Source organism: Cydia amplana, chromosome 4, assembly GCF_948474715.1.
Source record: "Cydia amplana chromosome 4, ilCydAmpl1.1, whole genome shotgun sequence".
NCBI lineage: Eukaryota > Metazoa > Arthropoda > Insecta > Lepidoptera > Tortricidae > Cydia > Cydia amplana.
Genome location: NC_086072.1, coordinates 3,334,457 through 3,354,793, shown reverse-complemented (window position 1 = coordinate 3,354,793; position 20,337 = coordinate 3,334,457). Strand labels below are relative to the sequence as shown.

The window sequence follows — 20,337 nt, the reverse complement described above, 5'->3', positions numbered from 1 at the left end:
ACCTACATTTTTTTTATTTGCAACCATCTTGCAGCCTTTTATTTTTCTACTGACGGAAATGGCTTGCCAAACTATTATAAAATATGAATATTCTGTGATAACAAATCTCCTTGCCTTAAAGCCACAACACACTATCGCACCGCACCGCGACCTTGGTGCACCGCTAAGTGAGGCGAGAAAGAGATATCTTAAATTAAATTGTTACAACATGGATTACCTTACAAAACATAATTACTTGTGGGTGCGGCGCGGACCTTGAACGGTGCGGTAGTGTGTTATGGCTTTAACTTTGTCTACTTAAACGTGTTTAAATAAACGACAGCTTGTTTCTACTCTGTGGTAAAGATACCGTACCATAGACATAAATAATTTATTTTATTACAACTAGCGAATGAGTCCGTTCAACTTTAACAAGATATAAACAAAAATTGTGCAGTGATTGTAGTGGGCGTAGTCACTATCGCCTTTTATCTGATAAATTCATTGATTATAAAAGATAAGGCCCTAATGCTGTAGCGACATTGTACTAGATAAAAATATAGGGCTACTCTGATAAAAAGAATGCAAATACATCACATTTAGGGCACAGTGTAATGTTTTGTTCTTCAGTAACTTGAGTAACCAGATTTTCTTATAAATTGTAAGATTAATAACGTTTAATTAGTGTTGTTTTATTTATAAAGTGATTATGAACTATGTATATTTCATGGAAGTATTTAAGTTCGAAGTAAAGTGACACAAACTACAACTTACATCGACTATGTGATTCATCAAAACTTCTCTTAATTACTGTGTGCAAGGGTGCTTGTGATGCGAGAAAAATGTTCCAGAAAACATTATTAGCCCTTTTTCTGACTGCTAATGTGCAATGCCAATCGAACAAAGACTTATACAATGGACAGTATAACAACGAATATTATAAAACGCAAAGAACGGACAGTTCTCAAGAGACAAGACTGCCTAATCCTGGAGACAGTGATTATAGGACTTATGTTTATAACAGCAGGAGGTATGGGACGGATCCAACCCGGTACAATCCTTTCAACCCTAGTATAAACCAGCCGGGAGGTTTTCCATACAATCCCCTAAACACAAACCCTTTGGATGACTCATACAAGTTTAACACAGTAAGTTTTTGAATTTTTAACTTGTTTGTCTACTGAATTCCTTGATTACATGACTGTTTGTTCACTTTGTCAGACATCTAACAGAAACTTTTTATCTTACAGTTGAACAGTACTTAAGACAATAAGACAAAGAAAATAAATAGTAACTAATATTTAACAGTTTTGCAAAACTTGCTTCTTAACCGTTTCGATGCGGATGGCACGACAGGCGTGTCATCAATGTTTTTAACGTGTGGCGTATGACACATGCCATCCGCAACTAATACTGGAATGGAACTTTTCGAAAATGGAACACTCAACGAAATCCTTCATTGCTACTCCGTGTTTGAGGAATATTGTGGGTTACTTCCTTGATTACTAACATGTCTTCTGGTCCCTTGCTTTTCATTGGGTGGTCCTGATATCCTGATAATGTTAAAAATAATTGGGTACTTACATTACAAAAGTTTATTGCAGAACATTACTAAGCTTTATAACATGTTTTATTATAATATGATATCAAATTTTGGCATAAATTACACAAAAAAAAATTCTACTTGAATAAATAAATAACAACACTTCTGAGAATCTTATAAACTGTCTGAAGTAACTTAAAATATAATCTAATTAGAATAATCTACCCTAAATTCAACCCTTTTACTTTGGGCTTCTGCTTTTTAGTTTCTGTTATATTTTTTAGATGTGGAAGCACGGGACCTAATCCAGTTAAAAAAGAAAACATTGTATGTGCAACAGTGTGGCCCAAAAATAATTGAGTTGACAATTTTTTTTTACAGCGGGATAATTTGAACAAACATTTAAAGAAAATATTAGGGTAATTCGCCAGTAACATTAGTTTATAGGTGAATAGAATTATTTTTAGTTTAGGGTGCCCAGTTACTGGCGAATTACCCTATTTTGTTTTAGTTTAATGACTGTAGTTTTCATTTTTATTGACATTCTGTAGAAGAATCTGTAAATAAGGAAAATATTCCTAAAAATTCTTTGTCAACATATTTTTGGACCTGTAATTAAATTTATTATCTGTAACAACTAAACAGCTATCTTGGTAATCTATACCATATGCTATGATTGCAGCCCCAAGACCCAAACAACCCAGATGCCCTGTTCCCGGGGGTGCTCGGGGGCTGGAGAGAAGACCTCCAAGGCAGGGAGCGACGGGACTCGCGGATGCTCAAGCGAGACATCTTTGTTAACACTAACTATGGACAAGTGCAAGGATTTAAGGTAATGTATTTGAAGAATATTATAATACACTATACAAATCACTACATAGTATAAAACAAAGTCGCTTCCCGCTGTCTGTATGTCTGTCTGTATATATGCTTAGATCTTTAAAACTACGCAACGGATTTTGATGCGGTTTTTTTAATAGACAGTGATTCAAGAGGAAGGTTTATGTATAATTTGTTAACCCGTGCGAAGCCAGCGCCAGTCACTAGTGTATCATAAAGTTAAATGTTATCAAAAACAATCCAAACTTTTCTCTTATTTTTCTCAAAACACTAACAAATTATTTGTATCCTCATAGCACTCACTGTGCACTCACTGAAGGTTATATACATTAAAAACAACAATTATATTTTTGTGTTTATAATTGATGAATTGTCAAAGTTCTTATTAAACAATTCTGCCACTCAACAGAATTGGTTAAATTGGATCAATCAGCTGAAGCAGCTGCGTTTCAATGCACATCAAACAATCTTCGATCATTAGAGCTATGTATGAAATTATTTTATGTAAGGTTGCAAAAACACCAAGAAAGCAGTCTTGATAACAATTTTAATCTTCATAAACCTTTGAAAGTTGTAGTTTCTGTGCTAAAAGTTAAATTTCCGGTTGAGTATTATCCTCTAGCCAATAGCCCACACAGAGACCTATTAAAAGGTCTTCCATTCCAATGTGTTTTGAATTTTTATTTTGATTAATTGCATTTAATTTATCTTCGCAAGTGGCTAGAGGATATACAAGCCAAAATCGTTCCTGATGACAAACCACATTTTTAAGCAAAAACAGTGCTAAAAGAAAAAAATGTTTTTTTCCTTATTTACAGTGCTAAAAGAAAGAATTGTTTCTTGCTTTTAGCACTGTTTTTGCTTGAAATATTCGTTTTTGAAAACCGCTTTTTTTTCAGGTCCACTTATACGACAATCCAGACCCAGACTCAGGATACAGACCCTGGTTGACCCCAGTTGAAAGGATACAGGGAGAGGCCTCAGTTTTCCTGGGGATTCCCTATGCTAGGCCTCCGGTCTTAGATGGAAGATTCAAGGTCAGTTGCTACATTGAATTGTCCAATTTACAATCACCATTCAAGAATCTTTCTGACCATTAATCTATCCGTGACTGATCAGAATGATGTTATTGTTATCGTCAAGCGTGGCTCACTCCGCGATTTCGTCGCGTCGCTACAAGTACCTACAAGTACATGCGGCCCACACCAATTTTGGTGTCTAGCCATAGTAGTTGCCGCGCGCCGCTACGGAATGGTCTGCTCGCGCTTGCGCCACCTAGCGGTCATATCTGTAGTAGTAACGCGTTTTGTTAGAGAGTGAGTCTTCTGTACCTAGTACTATTATTTATTCTGTTTTATCTTGCATTTCGCTCATACTTGTCCGTACATATGTATTGGCGCGAGCGAGACCCACGATAACTAAATGACATCATTGAGATCGAATGTCTGTGAGCCTTCTTATAAAACTTATTGTGAGTGACCACGTCTCTACGCTACTAAAATGGTAGTCTGGTTGGCCAATAGGGATGATGACACATGTTGAATTTTATAACAAAATCTAGTAAAAAATAGATAGCAAACGAGCAATTTATCACAATAATGTGGATATTAAAATAAAATATTGAAAAATTACAAAAATACAGGACCTGCAAGTTTCAAAATTTAAGTTTTTTTTTAACTTCCAAAAACGATAAAAGTAAGGGTACCATTCGATTCCTTACATTTCATCCAAAAAAATATTGTATAGCAACTATATACATAAACGCAATATTTCACCGACAAAAACGTAATTTTCTTGTTTTGTCCATACTACAAGATGGGCTCCCAGAGACCTTGACGTCACGGCCTCTGGCCGTTTTGTATAGGGCGTTTCGGGAGTGAAGTGCGACTGTCGGCCTTTGACTACAATTTCTGACTTTTGTGTTACTTTAATGCAATGGGTCCCATATAGACATTTGATCCTAAAAACAAACCCGATCGATTGATACCATAAATGAAAATTAGTCATGTAGCCTATTAATCCTCTCATCCTATTTTTGTATTAAAATTAAAATTATTTGAAAAAATTGGGATAATTTACCTGTTGCATTAATATAGTATTAAACAAGGTTAATTTACTTTATCCCGGGATCGGATACCGGTATTTTTTGTATGGGAACGGAAACGGTATTTTTTCGTTCTTTGCTAATTACTTCATTTCTAATTGAGCAATCTAATAATACGAAGTCGTAACCTAAAAACACAACTGAGTCCTACATTTCGAGTATAAAATAATTCGAAAAATATGGTTATTTTTAAGTTTTTGCTAAAAACCGGTTCCGATCCCTGACTTTATCTTCCTTCCGTAGCCCCCTCGGCAGCACCCAGGCTGGCAGCTCCTCCAGGCAGTAGACTGGGGCCCCGCGTGCCCCCAACCAGTTAGGTTCACCGGGGCAACCAAAGGCATCCGCGACATGGACGAAGATTGCCTGTATCTCAACATATTCTCTCCTAATGTAAGTACCAGTTTATTTATACATGTATAAGTGACAGGTGACATCAGATTTAACCCCTCAATGTCCAGAGATCTATATTTGTTAGAGAATAAACGACCTTGAAGATTGAAATATGGAATTGTACAATATTTACTTTACCTGTATACTCGAAAAATAAAACATAATTTAATCATAAAAGCACACAATTTATGACTATATGTGGGAAATAATGAAATGTAGCTTAAATCAGCCAGGCTAGCACATGATTGGCGCGACAGTATCTCGGGGTGAGATAGACTACCCAAATACCCATCCCTTTTTTATTAACATAGAAAAAGACGGATAGTCTTATCTCGCTGCGAGATACTGTCGCGCCTATCATGTGCTAGGGGTGCAGTATAGCCGAACAATAATTTTAAAAAATCTATTAAATAACTTTCCCAAAACACATACGTAACTATTTCAAGCCATTGGCCGTTTTTAAGGCCGTCTATTGTCTTATGTCCTTCATAATCTAGGTCTGCGTGCCGGACCGTATTATATTAATAATTCTTTTGTCATAACCAATGTCACATAAAATGGCAACTTATGTAAATGGCGTAGAGTCGCTTTTATTATGACATTTGGAACGGATTTGTGTTAGTAGTGAGTTGATAATTAGGTGTATGGGTCTCGTCCCCAGAGATGTAGTTCGTTTAATATGATTTTATAATTAGTTGTACAACCTACATGTTCGGTGCAATGCACCTTTAACACGTTTTAAGCCTCGTGCGGCGCGTGCGCGCCCTGTCAGCAAAAGACGCGTTAACCAATAATTTGCATTAACCTAAATTCAGTGTACTTTTCGGAACCATCGCGGCCGGGTGCATTCGATCACTATAACATTTCATAACATAACTTTTAACAATCATATAACTATTAACATTTTAACATTAATAAACATTTTCTCTACTTTCTCTCGACTTTTAACATTCATCGCGAACCCGCACCCGCACACTACATTAGGTTCATATTAAGAGGCCGTAGTCGATTTGAAAACGCGCGAAGATACGACATTTACACAGTAACCGAACGCCGGCCCCTGCTTGAAACAACGCGACCGTCTTAAACAATATTGATACTTTCGCAACAAAATATGCGTAACTTTAGAACTTTAGTTGGGTTAAAATAAAACTTTCGGTAAATTTGATATATTCGTTTATTATACTTACCAACCATGTATTCATATAATAGTTATTTGTACAACAAGAGATCAAAGTTTGATATTTCTTCGAGTGCTTATTTTGAGTCCCGTGCAAGCGAAAGCGCTACGCTCGTGAATCTAATTTAGAATCTTGAGCGTAGTAAGGGACTCAAAAGCGCACGAGATGTAAATAACTTTGATCTCGTGTAGTTCACAAAACTTTTCACCTCAGCAGTGAGAACATATTAGAGAACCCGAAAAATGTATTCCTTCTTCATCACTTACCTATTCACTCATGTTTTCTTAAGATATACCAACAATTAAGTTTTCACCTCAGCAGCTCGAACAAGGGTACTTTGCTACTTAAAAACAGTGAGCAAAATGATTTTGCTCATTTTGTCTCACTCAGTGAGCAAAATGCGATATTGCTCACTGTTTTTAAGTAGCAAAGTACCCTTGTTCGAGCTGCTGAGGTAAAAATTATATTGCATGGTGATGATGATTGCATAAGGTTATAATATATATATATATATATATATATATATATAACCTTAGTGCAATTTTACGGTAACATATATTATATGTTACCCTTTTAGTAAATGAAAATTTTAGGTGACAATGCAATATTATGATGATATGGAGCTAATCTGATGATGAAGTTGGAAGGTAGCCATAGGAACTCTGGAATGAAACGTCGCAACCCTATCGAGTTTGGGCTCGTTTGATTCGTCTTGACGAGTACTTTGTCTTTAGATGGTATCCGGGGTCTGATGATGGCGCTGAACAGTTGCCATAGGAACTCCGTAATAAAACGCTATAACCCCATCGAGTTTGGGCTAGTACGATTCGTCTTGACGAGTACTTGGTCTCTCGATAGTTTCCAGGGTTTGATAATGGAGCTGGGAGGTGGCCATAGGAACTCCGTAATAAAACAACTCAATCCCATCGAGTTTGGGCTCGTTTGATTCGTCTTGGCGAGTACTTTGGTCCTAAAGAGTTTGATGATGATTTGATGAAGCTAAAAAGTTCAAAAAAATATATATGAATATAAGATTTTTTATTTGTTAATACCTAACAAAAACTAAAAAGCTTAAAATAATGCTAAAATAATTAAATAATTAAATTTTGATAAAAAATATACATACCATTATATTAATACATTTTACAATACAGATGGTGCTACTTTACGGCACTAGTACGATAATTAGCACATTACGTAACTATGTCGAATATTAAAATGGCCATATGTACCTACTGTACATAAAACGTTGTATGATACATAATTTTGTAACATCTGTAAACTGACATTCACAATCTGACAATAAATGATTACTTATGGAGAAAGTTTTTATTAATTTGTGGCTTTTTAGTACATTACCGTAAGTTGACCCCTAGGAAACTATTGATACTGGATAGGAATGGGATCGATTGGCATATAAAAATATCATGTGAAAAATAAAAGTTTTCATTTTCATACAAATTGTATGGGAAAAGTTTTCCTCGATTTGTGGCTTTTCTAGCCGGAATTTTTTTTTTGCTTCCATACAAGGTTTTGATCCTCAATAGAAATGGGATCGATTGGCATCAAATTGATTACTTATGGAGAAAGTTTTTATTAATTTGTGGCATTTTAGTACATTACCGTAAGTTGACCCCTAGGAAACTATTGATACTGGATAGGAATGGGATCGATTGGCATATAAAAATATCATGTGAAAAATAAAAGTTTTCATTTTCATATAAATTGTATGGGAAAAGTTTTCCTCGATTTGTGGCTTTTCTAGCCGGAAATTTTTTTTTGCTTCCATACAAGGTTTTGATCCTCAATAGAAATGGGATCGATTGGCATCAAATAAAAAGTTTGTCAAAAATTACCTTTTTCTCGCACCCTGTATATGTTTTTTCCAAAATCTGTAAAAGCCAATCTTCATTAATTTGAAATCGAGGGAAGGTCTTCTTAGACCGTTTTCGCGTAGCAGCACGGGATCTGGTAGCTGCCCTCACTGACCCAAAAAGAAAATCCACCCTGTATATATATATATATATATATATATATATATATAAAGCTACTACTAACCGTTTATAAATAAAATCGTGTTACATTTTGGCAGCAAGAGGAATAAAAAAGGTGTAACACGCTTTTATTTAAAAAAAAAACAACGGGTTGCACTCAGGGAGTGCCGGCAGAAGTGAAAACTCAAAGACTAGTGCAAAATGCACTATGTATAATTGAGGTTAACGCCATCTAGCGTTATTTCGTCGCATTACTTGAAACCCCTAAGCACATCACTGTTAGTACTCGAGTTATATTAATACCTACCAGTTAGAGCGAAACTCACTAGATGGCGTTCAGATCTTGTTGCAGATTATTTGAGTATGAAAACTACGTCGAAAATAAGTAGATTTTCGGAGAAATTGCTACTTGTTTTGAGGTAATTTCTGGAGAAAATTGATTTCGTCTAACCTTCATTTACACTATTTCAAAGTCATAAAAATAAAAATGTAGTCTACGACAGTTGAAGTACAGGATATGTGTAATACAAAATTACCATTTTTAGCAGTCCAAACTTTACGAAATTCACAAATAAGATCGACTAAATCAGTGCTTAACGCGCGTTTACCTAAACGTCCATCAGAAAAACCATCATTACTAACATAGTGAGTCTGTTTTCAAAAAATTGATCTGTACAAGTGGAAGATAAGAAGACGTGCTAATAGATACGAGTACTTGTTATTTCTATTACGTAACAAAAGGTGTACAACTTCATTGCCTAAATCTATCAATTTTACATTTTTGCGGCTAAAATCAATACCGGCCTCTTAAGAACTTTGTATCTAGCCAGTACTTAGTAATTGTTGGAAAAACTTACAGGGTTTTTGATGGATTATAATAAATAAATAGTATAATACGTATGCAATGCATGTAAAGTTTACGTAGGTACAGTCAGCATCAATAATAGCAGATGAAACAACGCGCCAGAAGTAACTGCCACCCTCTCAAACTTTTCCAAATAGAGATAAAGTTATGCTATAGATCTCGTAAATCTCGTTAAAAAATATTTTATACACTGTAAATTATTCTACATATTGAAATATGTCTCTTTTTCTTAAGCTATTCGAGAATAGTAGGGTACAGTCAGCTGCAGAGAAAAGGTACCACGCCTGCATGCAAACTTCTATGCAGGGGTGGTACCTTTTTTCTGCAGCTGACTGTACATACGTTTTGACGGGTAGTCTAGTCCGCTACTTCTAATGCTGACTGTACTAAATACTTAATGTCTAGGGTTTCTAATAATAATACCAATCTTAAAATGGAGAAAGTTTTATTTAGAAGTAACTTTAAGTATCAACATTTATAGAATCTATACCATAACGCGATAATCTCTTTAGGTACATATACGCCCGAAAACGATTACTCTTTCAACTGAAATTAGCATAGTGATTTCACGCTGAATGAGTCAAAAGTTCATTGACCCGTAATCTCATTAAGCTTGCATCGGTTTAATTGCTCCAATTCATCCCGTAAAGCGCGTGGCAGTTAGCAGCTTTTAAATTACTAATAATAAACTTTATGTCGATGGAATAAGGGTTACAAATAATCAGTTAATATTGTGGACGATGACACATATGCCGAAATGACCTTTATTATCTTAGCACACAGATTAGTCATCACTAAATTGAGCATTTAAAGTAATTTGCAGTAATTTCTCATACTGTCTTTGAATTTGTTCATGAAATAAATTATCAAATGCAGTGATGTCAAAACTTGCTAAAAAAAATGCAATTTTGTCTCGTCAAAACAAAGATTCAAATTAGAATGGAACAGATGACCTTTTTATAGGTCTCTGGGCGGCTAGAGGTTATAATATATCTTACTAATATTGCGCTATTAATATGCATTTGAACTTTACACCAGGGATGTTGCGAACATCCGCATCCGCATCCGCAACCGCGGAACTTCCGCATTATTTTTAACATCCGCATCTGCATCCGCATCCGCATAAAATCGATGCGGAGCTTATGTGGATGCGGATGTCGAACAAGTCGGTACAGGAACGTCTTAGCGGCGGCGTAAAGCTTTGGATTCCTCCGAAAACGGTGCCGTCATATGACGGCCGTCATATAGCGGCAGCAAAAGACGGCCGTCTTTACGGTGGCGACATGTGGAAAGTACCACGGCGTCATAACACACCGTCATCCACTAAGGTCAAAGCGGCAAATTTGAAAAATGTAGGCGCGATGGGATAACGTCCCATAGAAAATTTGAATTTCGCGCCTTTTACTACTGACAAGATTTGCTTGATCATCTATAATTTACTTGGAGGATGAAATATCATCAGAAGAGGAAAATAATCGTAGAACGGAATCATTTATTCAAATCTCGTGTCATTTATTCAAAATGGCGTCACCGCTATCTAATAAAACGTTCACGAAACTATCGACACCGTCATGACGGCCGTCATCTTACGTTACGTTGACAATCAACGTAACGTAACGCCGTCTAGGAAACCGCGCCATCTTGTTTACATAGACAACGTTCTAGTGACGTCAGTCAACGCTATATAGCGGCCGTAATATGACGGCACCGTTTTCGGAGGAATCCAAAGCTTAAGTGCTAGGTAATTTCGTCATTACCTATAACGAAATCGTCTAGATCTAGAAAAAGTCGGCGAAGTTACTGTTTATTAAATATAACGCACCTATATTCTTGCTCAAACACTAAACGTTTCGTTTTTTTTAATAAAAAAATTCTAAAAATGAAATATTTGACGTTTTATAAGTACCTAATCTTGACATCCGCGTCCGCGGATGTGAGCCTTCAAATATCCGCATCCGCATCCGCGGATGTCAAAAAATCTGCATCCGCAACATCCCTGCTTTACACATACAAGGCTGATAGTTTATAATTAATAAACTACGGCGTGACACGTCAATCTAACTGAACTTGAACTCTATGGCGAAAGCATTAGAGTCTGTTTGGCAATGAATTGACGGATTAATGCTGCAATATGCGTGATAGATGGGGTTGATTGACTTGATTGGTATTAGTAAACTGTCGTTAGCATTGTTCAATTTTGAAATGTGGACTTGACATGGGATGATAAGTCAAAGTTTAATTTGCCTTTTTAAGTTGGGCTTGGCTTGCCTCAATAGGCATAAGCATTGGCAAAAATTGTAAAAATTATATCAATAATACAAGCTTTTATTTAACTTGCAACGTATGTATACGGCTCAAATCTTGCAAGTTAAATTTGACCCACTTCTCCACTTCCAATAGTTCCAATGAAACTGAAAATTGGCATACATATGTAAGTCTGGTGACAATGCAATATTATGGTATCATCGAGCTGATCTTCGCAGTGCGTCCAGTGAAGCTGTGGAATGAGCTGCCTGTTTCGCTCAGGCAGGCACAATCGGTTGCGTCGTTCAAGGAGAGGTTAAAGAAGCTATGGCTATCTGATCTGACTGATTAATTTGTCTATATTTCTTTTGTATAGTTGCTTTATATCTTTCTAATTCTTTCCAATTTTTAGTGTATTTTCCCCATTCCTTTTTGTGTAATATATGTAGGTATGTTTATCCTATACATTTTGTATGTATTTATATCCTTTATCTTTCTGGTACCTTGTTGTACATTTTGCTGCATTTGGGTGACAAATCTCTTCACTTTCTCCTCTCATCTACTCAAAGGTTAACTGGAAGAGATCCCTCAAAGGGATAAGTTCGCCTTTGTACTTCTTACTAATTGTATGTTATTTTTAATATGCGTTTTTGTACAATAAAGTGTTTACTACTACTACTGATCTGACGATGGAGACAGGAGGTGGCCATAGGAACTCTGATAAAACAAGGCAACCTAATTGTGTTTGGGGTTTTTAGAATTGTCTCGATTAGTTGCCTGTAGAAAGAAGTACCTTAGAGACAGCGATAAAAGCTTGTACAGTCAGCGTCAAATACTTTGTAGCAGTCAAAGTGGCCAAATAGTAGTAAACACCGTACTAAATATATGATGTACCGAACTATTTGGATACTTTTGTTGCTACAAAGTAGGTATTTGACGCTGACTGTACCAAAAATGAATTTTTTGCCAAAATCTTATTTTTTTAATTCTATTTCAGACGGAAGCAGGCACCACAGCCCAGAAATACCCCGTAATGGTATACATTCACGGCGGGCAGTTCTCCTCGGGAGCCTCCAATCTGTTCCCCGCGCATATGCTCGCGGCCTTTTACAAGGTCGTCGTGGTATCCATCAACTACAGGCTTGGCGCTCTTGGTAAGAATGTTAAGAACTACCTACGAACTACCCTGTGATGGTACTAATAGCAACACTTAATAGACCTTATGTCTTCGCAATAAGGTTTCTTATCCTAGACGGAAGGAGGCACTGCAGCCCAGAAATACCCAATTCCTTTTACAGGCTTTCTCTCCACCGCCGACGACAACTCCCCTGGCAACTACGGCATCCTCGACCAGGCAATGGCTTTACGATGGATCCGAGACAACATAGGTAAGGCTTTTGACTGGTTTGAACCTTGAATATCTTGTTCCTTTCACTACTTAAAATTTCTTCTGTGACAGGAAAGAGACAATTGTATTGCGCGCATAATTCTCACAAAAATACGTTTTTAAAGAAAACTTGCAGGTTACTATCTTGGATATATTTCACAGGTATACCTCAGGGTGGTAATATAGGCCCATAATTATTCCTAGTGTTAATGTAACAGTAAATATAATATAATAATTACAATCATTTAAGCGATAATTTTAACGACATTAATTACCAGTTAAATGCCTCATTTGGAAATAACTATAGTCCTTTTGAAGTATAATCGGTTTCCATGTTGTAGATCCGTTCAATGGGGACCGCAATTCCATCACCCTTTTCGGGCCGGGCGCTGGCGCCGCCTCTGCTGGTTTGTTGGCCTTAGCGCCGACCACAAGGGATATAGTCACCGGCATTATAGCTCAGGTAAACGTTTAAAAAACGAATAATAACTAAATTGTTGCATACTCAACTGTTGAGGCCTAGGCTCCTTTCTAGTGATGCAGGGATGCCTAAGTGGATCTTCAATGAAGACTTATTATTTTAACTTATGTACAGAGATTTATTTGTAAAATTAAATTAATACAGTACAACTACAAGTACAGTTTGTCGTTCAATAGATTTTGGAAAATTGCCGTTGGCTGCTGGCGGCGGACGTTATATACGCATCCGATCGTTGCCGATCTTCGAATTTCGGAGGCAATCGGCCGTCCGTGACGTCACATAGGATGCGTTCTGAACACTCAACTTTGATTTATTTCGTGGTCGTACGCTTTTAACCGCCATACTTTACGGTTGTCTCGGTCGAGATGTGTCGACAATGTGTATTTTCGTACGCAATATTTTTCATAACTTATTTGAAGTCTCAATTGCCAAATAACTAAATGTACTTATCCCAAAGCCGGGAGTGACGCGCACACAGATCTCTATGCAAAAATATGAACACCCCAAAACCACAGAATAAGTAATAGTATTAATACAGAACGGCCACGCACCGCCCCGCCCGACTCGCATTACCTCACCCCGCGACCATCCGCGGCATGAATCTGGCGGACTTCTGGCGTCCTCTGAGTAAAGCGACTTACCCACACATATACAATGACGCGTGTACAGACGTGCCGCGCACACATATAAACGCAAATGTTTCTTGATGTATGGCGTGTACGCCCTGTGCCAAAACGTTGCAGAATAAAGAATATCTAATGTTTTTAGACTGTATGCAGGTTATTTAACACATTCATTGCCACCCAGCTAAACAGGACATCCGCGCCAGGCCACAAAAAATTCTTCATATAAAGGTGTAGTACCACGATCCCGACTATCGGGTCGTCCGGCCTGGGAACGAAATCATAAAATACCCGATAGTCGGATTTTCGGCACTGAATGTGTTAACACGTTCTAAAACCCAGTTATTTATAAATTTGACCATAATGGCTGGTTTAATTATCTATTTAACTTCTTACAGAGCGGCTCACCGCTAGCAGACTGGGCGATGATAGAAGACAAGTTTCGCGTGCAAAACACCTCGCTCGTGTTCGGTCGTCTACTCGGCTGTCCCATCGACTCCTCTTGGAAGCTGGTCAACTGTCTCCGTCAAGGTCGTAGCTTCTACGAGCTGGGGAACGCTGAATTTGAGGTACTTTAACGTATAATTATGTTGTGTGAGTCTTATTAATGAAACACCTCGCTCTTGTTCGGTCGTCTACTCGGCTGTCCCATCGACTCTTCTTGGAAGCTGGTCAACTGTCTCCGTCAAGGTCGTAGCTTCTACGAGTTGGGGAACGCCGAATTTGAGGTACTTTACTAGCCTCTATTTATATGAGTTAATTGGGAGACCTCGCTCGTGTTCGGTCGTCTCCTCGGCTGTCCCATCGACTCCTCTTGGAAGCTGGTCAACTGTCTCCGTCAAGGTCGCAGCTTCTACGAGCTGGGGAACGCTGAATTTGAGGTATTTTACTACACTAGCCTGTTCTTATACATATGAGTTAATTGTTATATGAGTTAATTGGAAGACCTGGCTCGTGTTCGGTCGTCTACTCGGCTGTCCCATCGACTCCTCTTGGAAACTGGTCAACTGTCTCCGTCAAGGTCGTAGCTTCTACAAGCTGGGGAACGCTGAATTTGAGGTACTTTACTAGCCTCTATTTATATCAGTTAATTGGTAGACCTAACTCGCTCGTGTTAGGTCGTCTACTCGGCTGTCCCATCGACTCCTCTTCGAAGCTAGTCAACTGTCTCCGTCAAGGCCGCAGCTTCTACGAGTTGAGGAATGCTGAATTTGAGGTATTTTACTACAGTAGCCTGTTCTTATATGAGTTAATTGGAAGACCTGGCTCGTGTTCGGTCGTCTACTCGGCTGTCCCATCGACTCCTCTTGAAAGCTGGTCAACTGTCTCCGTCAAGGTCGCAGCTTCTACGAGCTGGGGAACGCTGAATTTGAGGTATTTTACTACAGTAGCCTGTTCTTATATGAGTTAATTGGAAGACCTGGCTCGTGTTCGGTCGTGTACTCGGCTGTTCCATCGACTCCTCTTGGAAGCTGGTCAACTGTCTCCGTCAAGGCCGCAGCTTCTACGAGTTGAGGAATGCTGAATTTGAGGTATTTTACTACAGTAGCCTGTTTTTATATGAGTTAATTGGAAGACCTGGCTCGTGTTCGCACGTCTACTCGGCTGTCCCATCGACTCCTCTTGGAAGCTGGGTCAACTGTCTCCGTCAAGGTCACAGGTTCTACGAGTCGGGGAATGCTGAATTTGAGGTACTTTAAAAATTAACTTTTAATTATATTGTTCTAGTCTCGTTAAAGGCTGTTTCGCCTCATCGACTTTTCATAGAAACTCGTTAACTGTCGCGTTAAGATCTACGAGGTGGAGGTTGGTTGGTCATTTTTCAAATGGAAAATCTCGACAATTACTGGTTATGCGTCCTTACATATCTAACGTCTCCCTCTGCCATAAGTTTGGTCAAACTTTTTGGTTTTAAGAGGCTTGTATTTCATTCGATCCGCTTTACTTAAATAGCACTAGGCCAGCCACGTCTGTAGGATACACTCATAAAAGTTGTCTCAACCAGTCATTTAGTGATCGCCTCATGAAGCACGGCCCAGACAACAATGACGAGACCTGCGGTTCCATTTTTATCGACTATCACTATGCCCGTCACTTTCGCACTTACATACTTGTTAGAACGTGACAGGCATGGTGATAAACGATAAAAATGCGACCGTGCTACTAGGGCTGGATACGTTAGAAAGCGACAAGAAATACATATAACATTATTTTCATATTTCAGCCCCACGTCGGCTTCATCCCCTGGGGCCCGGTCTACGAGAACAACTTCACGTACCCGGCCGACGGCTGGTACGAGGGCTGGAGAGAGCGAGACTGGCACTTCCTGGACGCCATGCCCGAAGACCTCATCCGCAGGAGGCAGTTCAACCCCGCGCTGCGGTACATGACCGGCGTCACCACGCAGGAGGCGGCCTACGTGCTGTGTGAGTACATGTAGACAGGTTATATACTACAGGGTACCACGAGGGTTGGAAAAGAGACTGGCACTTCCTCGACGCCATGCCCGAAGACTCATCCGCAGGAGGCAGTTCAACCCCGCGCTGCGGTACATGACCGGCGTCACCACGCAGGAGGCGGCCTACGTGCTGTGTGAGTACATATAGACAGGTTATATACTACAGGGTACCACGAGGGTTGGAAAAGAGACTGGCACTTCCTCGACGCCATGCCCGAAGACCTCATCCGCAGGAGGCAGTTCAACCCCGCGCTGCGGTACATGACCGGCGTCACCGCGCAGGAGGCGGCCTACGTGCTGTGTGAGTACATATAGACAGGTTATATACTACAGGGTACCACGAGGGTTGGAAAAGAGACTGGCACTTCCTCGACGCCATGCCCGAAGACCTCATCCGCAGGAGGCAGTTCAACCCCGCGCTGCGGTACATGACCGGCGTCACCACGCAGGAGGCGGCCTACGTGCTGTGTGAGTACATATAGACAGGTTATATACTACAGGATACCACGAGGGTTGGAAGCGAGACTGGCACTTCCTGGACGCCATGCCCGAAGACCTCATCCGCAGGAGGCAGTTCAACCCCGCGCTGCGGTACATGACCGGCGTCACCACGCAGGAGGCGGCCTACGTGCTGTGTGAGTACATGTAGACAGGTTATATACTACAGGGTACCACGAGGGTTGGAAAAGAGACTGGCACTTCCTCGACGCCATGCCCGAAGACTCATCCGCAGGAGGCAGTTCAACCCCGCGCTGCGGTACATGACCGGCGTCACCACGCAGGAGGCGGCCTACGTGCTGTGTGAGTACATATAGACAGGTTATATACTACAGGGTACCACGAGGGTTGGAAAAGAGACTGGCACTTCCTCGACGCCATGCCCGAAGACCTCATCCGCAGGAGGCAGTTCAACCCCGCGCTGCGGTACATGACCGGCGTCACCGCGCAGGAGGCGGCCTACGTGCTGTGTGAGTACATATAGACAGGTTATATACTACAGGGTACCACGAGGGTTGGAAAAGAGACTGGCACTTCCTCGACGCCATGCCCGAAGACCTCATCCGCAGGAGGCAGTTCAACCCCGCGCTGCGGTACATGACCGGCGTCACCACGCAGGAGGCGGCCTACGTGCTGTGTGAGTACATATAGACAGGTTATATACTACAGGATACCACGAGGGTTGGAAGCGAGACTGGCACTTCCTGGACGCCATGCCCGAAGACCTCATCCGCAGGAGGCAGTTCAACCCCGCGCTGCGGTACATGACCGGCGTCACCACGCAGGAGGCGGCCTACGTGCTGTGTGAGTACATGTAGACAGGTTATATACTACAGGATACCACGAGGGTTGGAGGCGAGCCTGCACTTCCTGGACGCCATGCCCGAAGACCTCATCCGCAGGAGGCAGTTCAACCCCGCGCTGCGGTACATGACCGGCGTCACCACGCAGGAGGCGGCCTACGTGCTGTGTGAGTACATGTAGACAGGTTATATACTACAGGATACCACGAGGGTTGGAGGCGAGCCTGCACTTCCTGGACGCCATGCCCGAAGACCTCATCCGCAGGAGGCAGTTCAACCCCGCGCTGCGGTACATGACCGGCGTCACCACGCAGGAGGCGGCCTACGTGCTGTGTGAGTACATGTAGACAGGTTATACACTACAGGATACCACAAGGGTTGGAGGCGAGACTGGCACTTCCTGGACGCCATGCCCGAAGACCTCATCCGCAGGAGGCAGTTCAACCCCGCGCTGCGGTACATGACCGGCGTCACCACGCAGGAGGCGGCCTACGTGCTGATACCACGTGTGTACATGTAGACAGGTTATACACTACAGGATACCACGAGGGTTGGAGGCGAGACTGGCACTTCCTCGACGCCATGCCCGAAGACCTCATCCGCAGGAGGCAGTTCAACCCCGCGCTGCGGTACATGACCGGCGTCACCACGCAGGAGGCGGCCTACGTGCTGTGTGAGTACATGTAGACAGGTTATACACTACAGGATACCACGAGGGTTGGAGGCGAGACTGGCACTTCCTGGGCGCCATGCCCGAAGACCTCATCCGCAGGAGGCAGTTCAACCCCGCGCTGCGGTACATGACCGGCGTCACGACGCAGGAGGCGGCCTACGTGCTGTGTGAGTACATGTAGACAGGTTATACACTACAGGATACCACGAGGGTTGGAGGCGAGACTGGCACTTCCTGGACGCCATGCCCGAAGACCTCATCCGCAGGAGGCAGTTCAACCCCGCGCTGCGGTATATGACCGGCGTCACCACGCAGGAGGCGGCCTACGTGCTGTGTAAGTAACCCAATCAACTAACTACATACTGTTGAGACATAACCTTGACGGTTAAGGGACTTGAGGGAAATTGATTTTTTTCTTCCTACAGTTGTAACGATTTTTGACAGGGCTCGTTTAAAGGGAGATTGGTCCCTTCGGTAATCGCTATAGAAAAATACTTCGCGAAATTAATCGTAAATTGAATAATCTAAATCGTCAATTTGTTTTAGCTTGTGGCCCTAAAAATACAATATGGTTAAATCTCTTTGGAGTTCCTTCCGAAACCTTTGCCTGCCACATTATGGCCTAAATCGAAAACTGAAACATAACATTGACTCTATTTAACGCATGCTTCTTTGCGCAATTTAAATTCTAACGCTGAAACTCTACATTTATCCTTCCTGTCAATAAACAGGCGACTCCTGCGCAGTTCATGCACGCACCCTTTACTAAATTCCATCCATGCTCTTAAAAGAACAAAAAAAACGTACCTAATATTTTTGTTTTTCTTTCTTCAGATAACAACCAATCTCTAGCCCCCAACTTCGAGATATCAGAAATGTGGTTCAACCAGAAAGTGCACGAGCTGGTGAAGCGGTACAACTACACTCTGAACCCGCACGGAGTGTACGAAGCGATCCGGTACATGTACACGTACCACCCTGAGCCGCACAACGTCAGCGCCATCAGGGACCAATATGTGCACGTGAGTCACTTGTCTACAACCATAATGCTTCCTTTAGCAGCGTGTTAGGAGGAGAGAGAGACAGCACTAGTGTCTCCAACTATCTCGCACGAGCTGGTGAAGCGGTACAACTACACCCTGAACCCGCGCGGAGTGTACGAAGCGATCCGGTACATGTACACGTACCACCCGGAGCCGCACAACGTCAGCGCCATCAGGGACCAATATGTGCACGTGAGTCACTTGTCTACAACCATAATGCTTCCTTTAGCAGCGTGTTAGGAGGAGAGAGAGACAGCACTAGTGTCTCCAACTATCTCGCACGAGCTGGTGAAGCGGTACAACTACACCCTGAACCCGCGCGGAGTGTACGAAGCGATCCGGTACATGTACACGTACCACCCGGAGCCGCACAACGTCAGCGCCATCAGGGACCAATATGTGCACGTGAGTCACTTGTCTACAACCATAATGCTTCCTTTAGCAGCGTGTTAGGAGGAGAGAGAGACAGCACTAGTGTCTCCAACTATCTCGCACGAGCTGGTGAAGCGGTACAACTACACCCTGAACCCGCGCGGAGTGTACGAAGCGATCCGGTACATGTACACGTACCACCCTGAGCCGCACAACGTCAGCGCCATCAGGGACCAATATGTGCACGTGAGTCACTTGTCTACAACCATAATGCTTCCTTTAGCAGCGTGTTAGGAGGAGAGAGAGACAGCACTAGTGTCTCCAACTATCTCGCACGAGCTGGTGAAGCGGTACAACTACACCCTGAACCCGCGCGGAGTGTACGAAGCGATCCGGTACATGTACACGTACCACCCTGAGCCGCACAACGTCAGCGCCATCAGGGACCAATATGTGCACGTGAGTCACTTGTCTACAACCATAATGCTTCCTTTAGCAGCGTGTTAGGAGGAGAGAGAGACAGCACTAGTGTCTCCAACTATCTCGCACGAGCTGGTGAAGCGGTACAACTACACCCTGAACCCGCGCGGAGTGTACGAAGCGATCCGGTACATGTACACGTACCACCCTGAGCCGCACAACGTCAGCGCCATCAGGGACCAATATGTGCACGTGAGTCACTTGTCTACAACCATAATGCTTCCTTTAGCAGCGTGTTAGGAGGAGAGAGAGACAGCACTAGTGTCTCCAACTATCTCGCACGAGCTGGTGAAGCGGTACAACTACACCCTGAACCCGCGCGGAGTGTACGAAGCGATCCGGTACATGTACACGTACCACCCGGAGCCGCACAACGTCA

The 20,337-nt window shown here is 41.8% G+C and overlaps 1 protein-coding gene across 1 annotated transcript in view; it reads left to right on the top strand.

Moving 5' to 3' along the window:
• The first annotated feature begins 395 nt into the window (after positions 1–395).
• Positions 396–20,337, top strand: part of LOC134663106 (cholinesterase) — a 30,867-nt gene continuing 10,925 nt past the window's right edge. The window contains exons 1-10 of the mRNA XM_063519439.1: positions 396–1,127; positions 2,205–2,354; positions 3,262–3,399; positions 4,710–4,856; positions 12,138–12,294; positions 12,439–12,528; positions 12,869–12,990; positions 14,030–14,200; positions 15,856–16,057; positions 18,898–19,085. Of these exons, the coding sequence (XP_063375509.1) occupies positions 822–1,127; positions 2,205–2,354; positions 3,262–3,399; positions 4,710–4,856; positions 12,138–12,294; positions 12,439–12,528; positions 12,869–12,990; positions 14,030–14,200; positions 15,856–16,057; positions 18,898–19,085 (1,671 nt within the window). The 5' untranslated portion in view covers positions 396–821. The remainder of the gene's footprint in view (positions 1,128–2,204; positions 2,355–3,261; positions 3,400–4,709; positions 4,857–12,137; positions 12,295–12,438; positions 12,529–12,868; positions 12,991–14,029; positions 14,201–15,855; positions 16,058–18,897; positions 19,086–20,337) is intronic.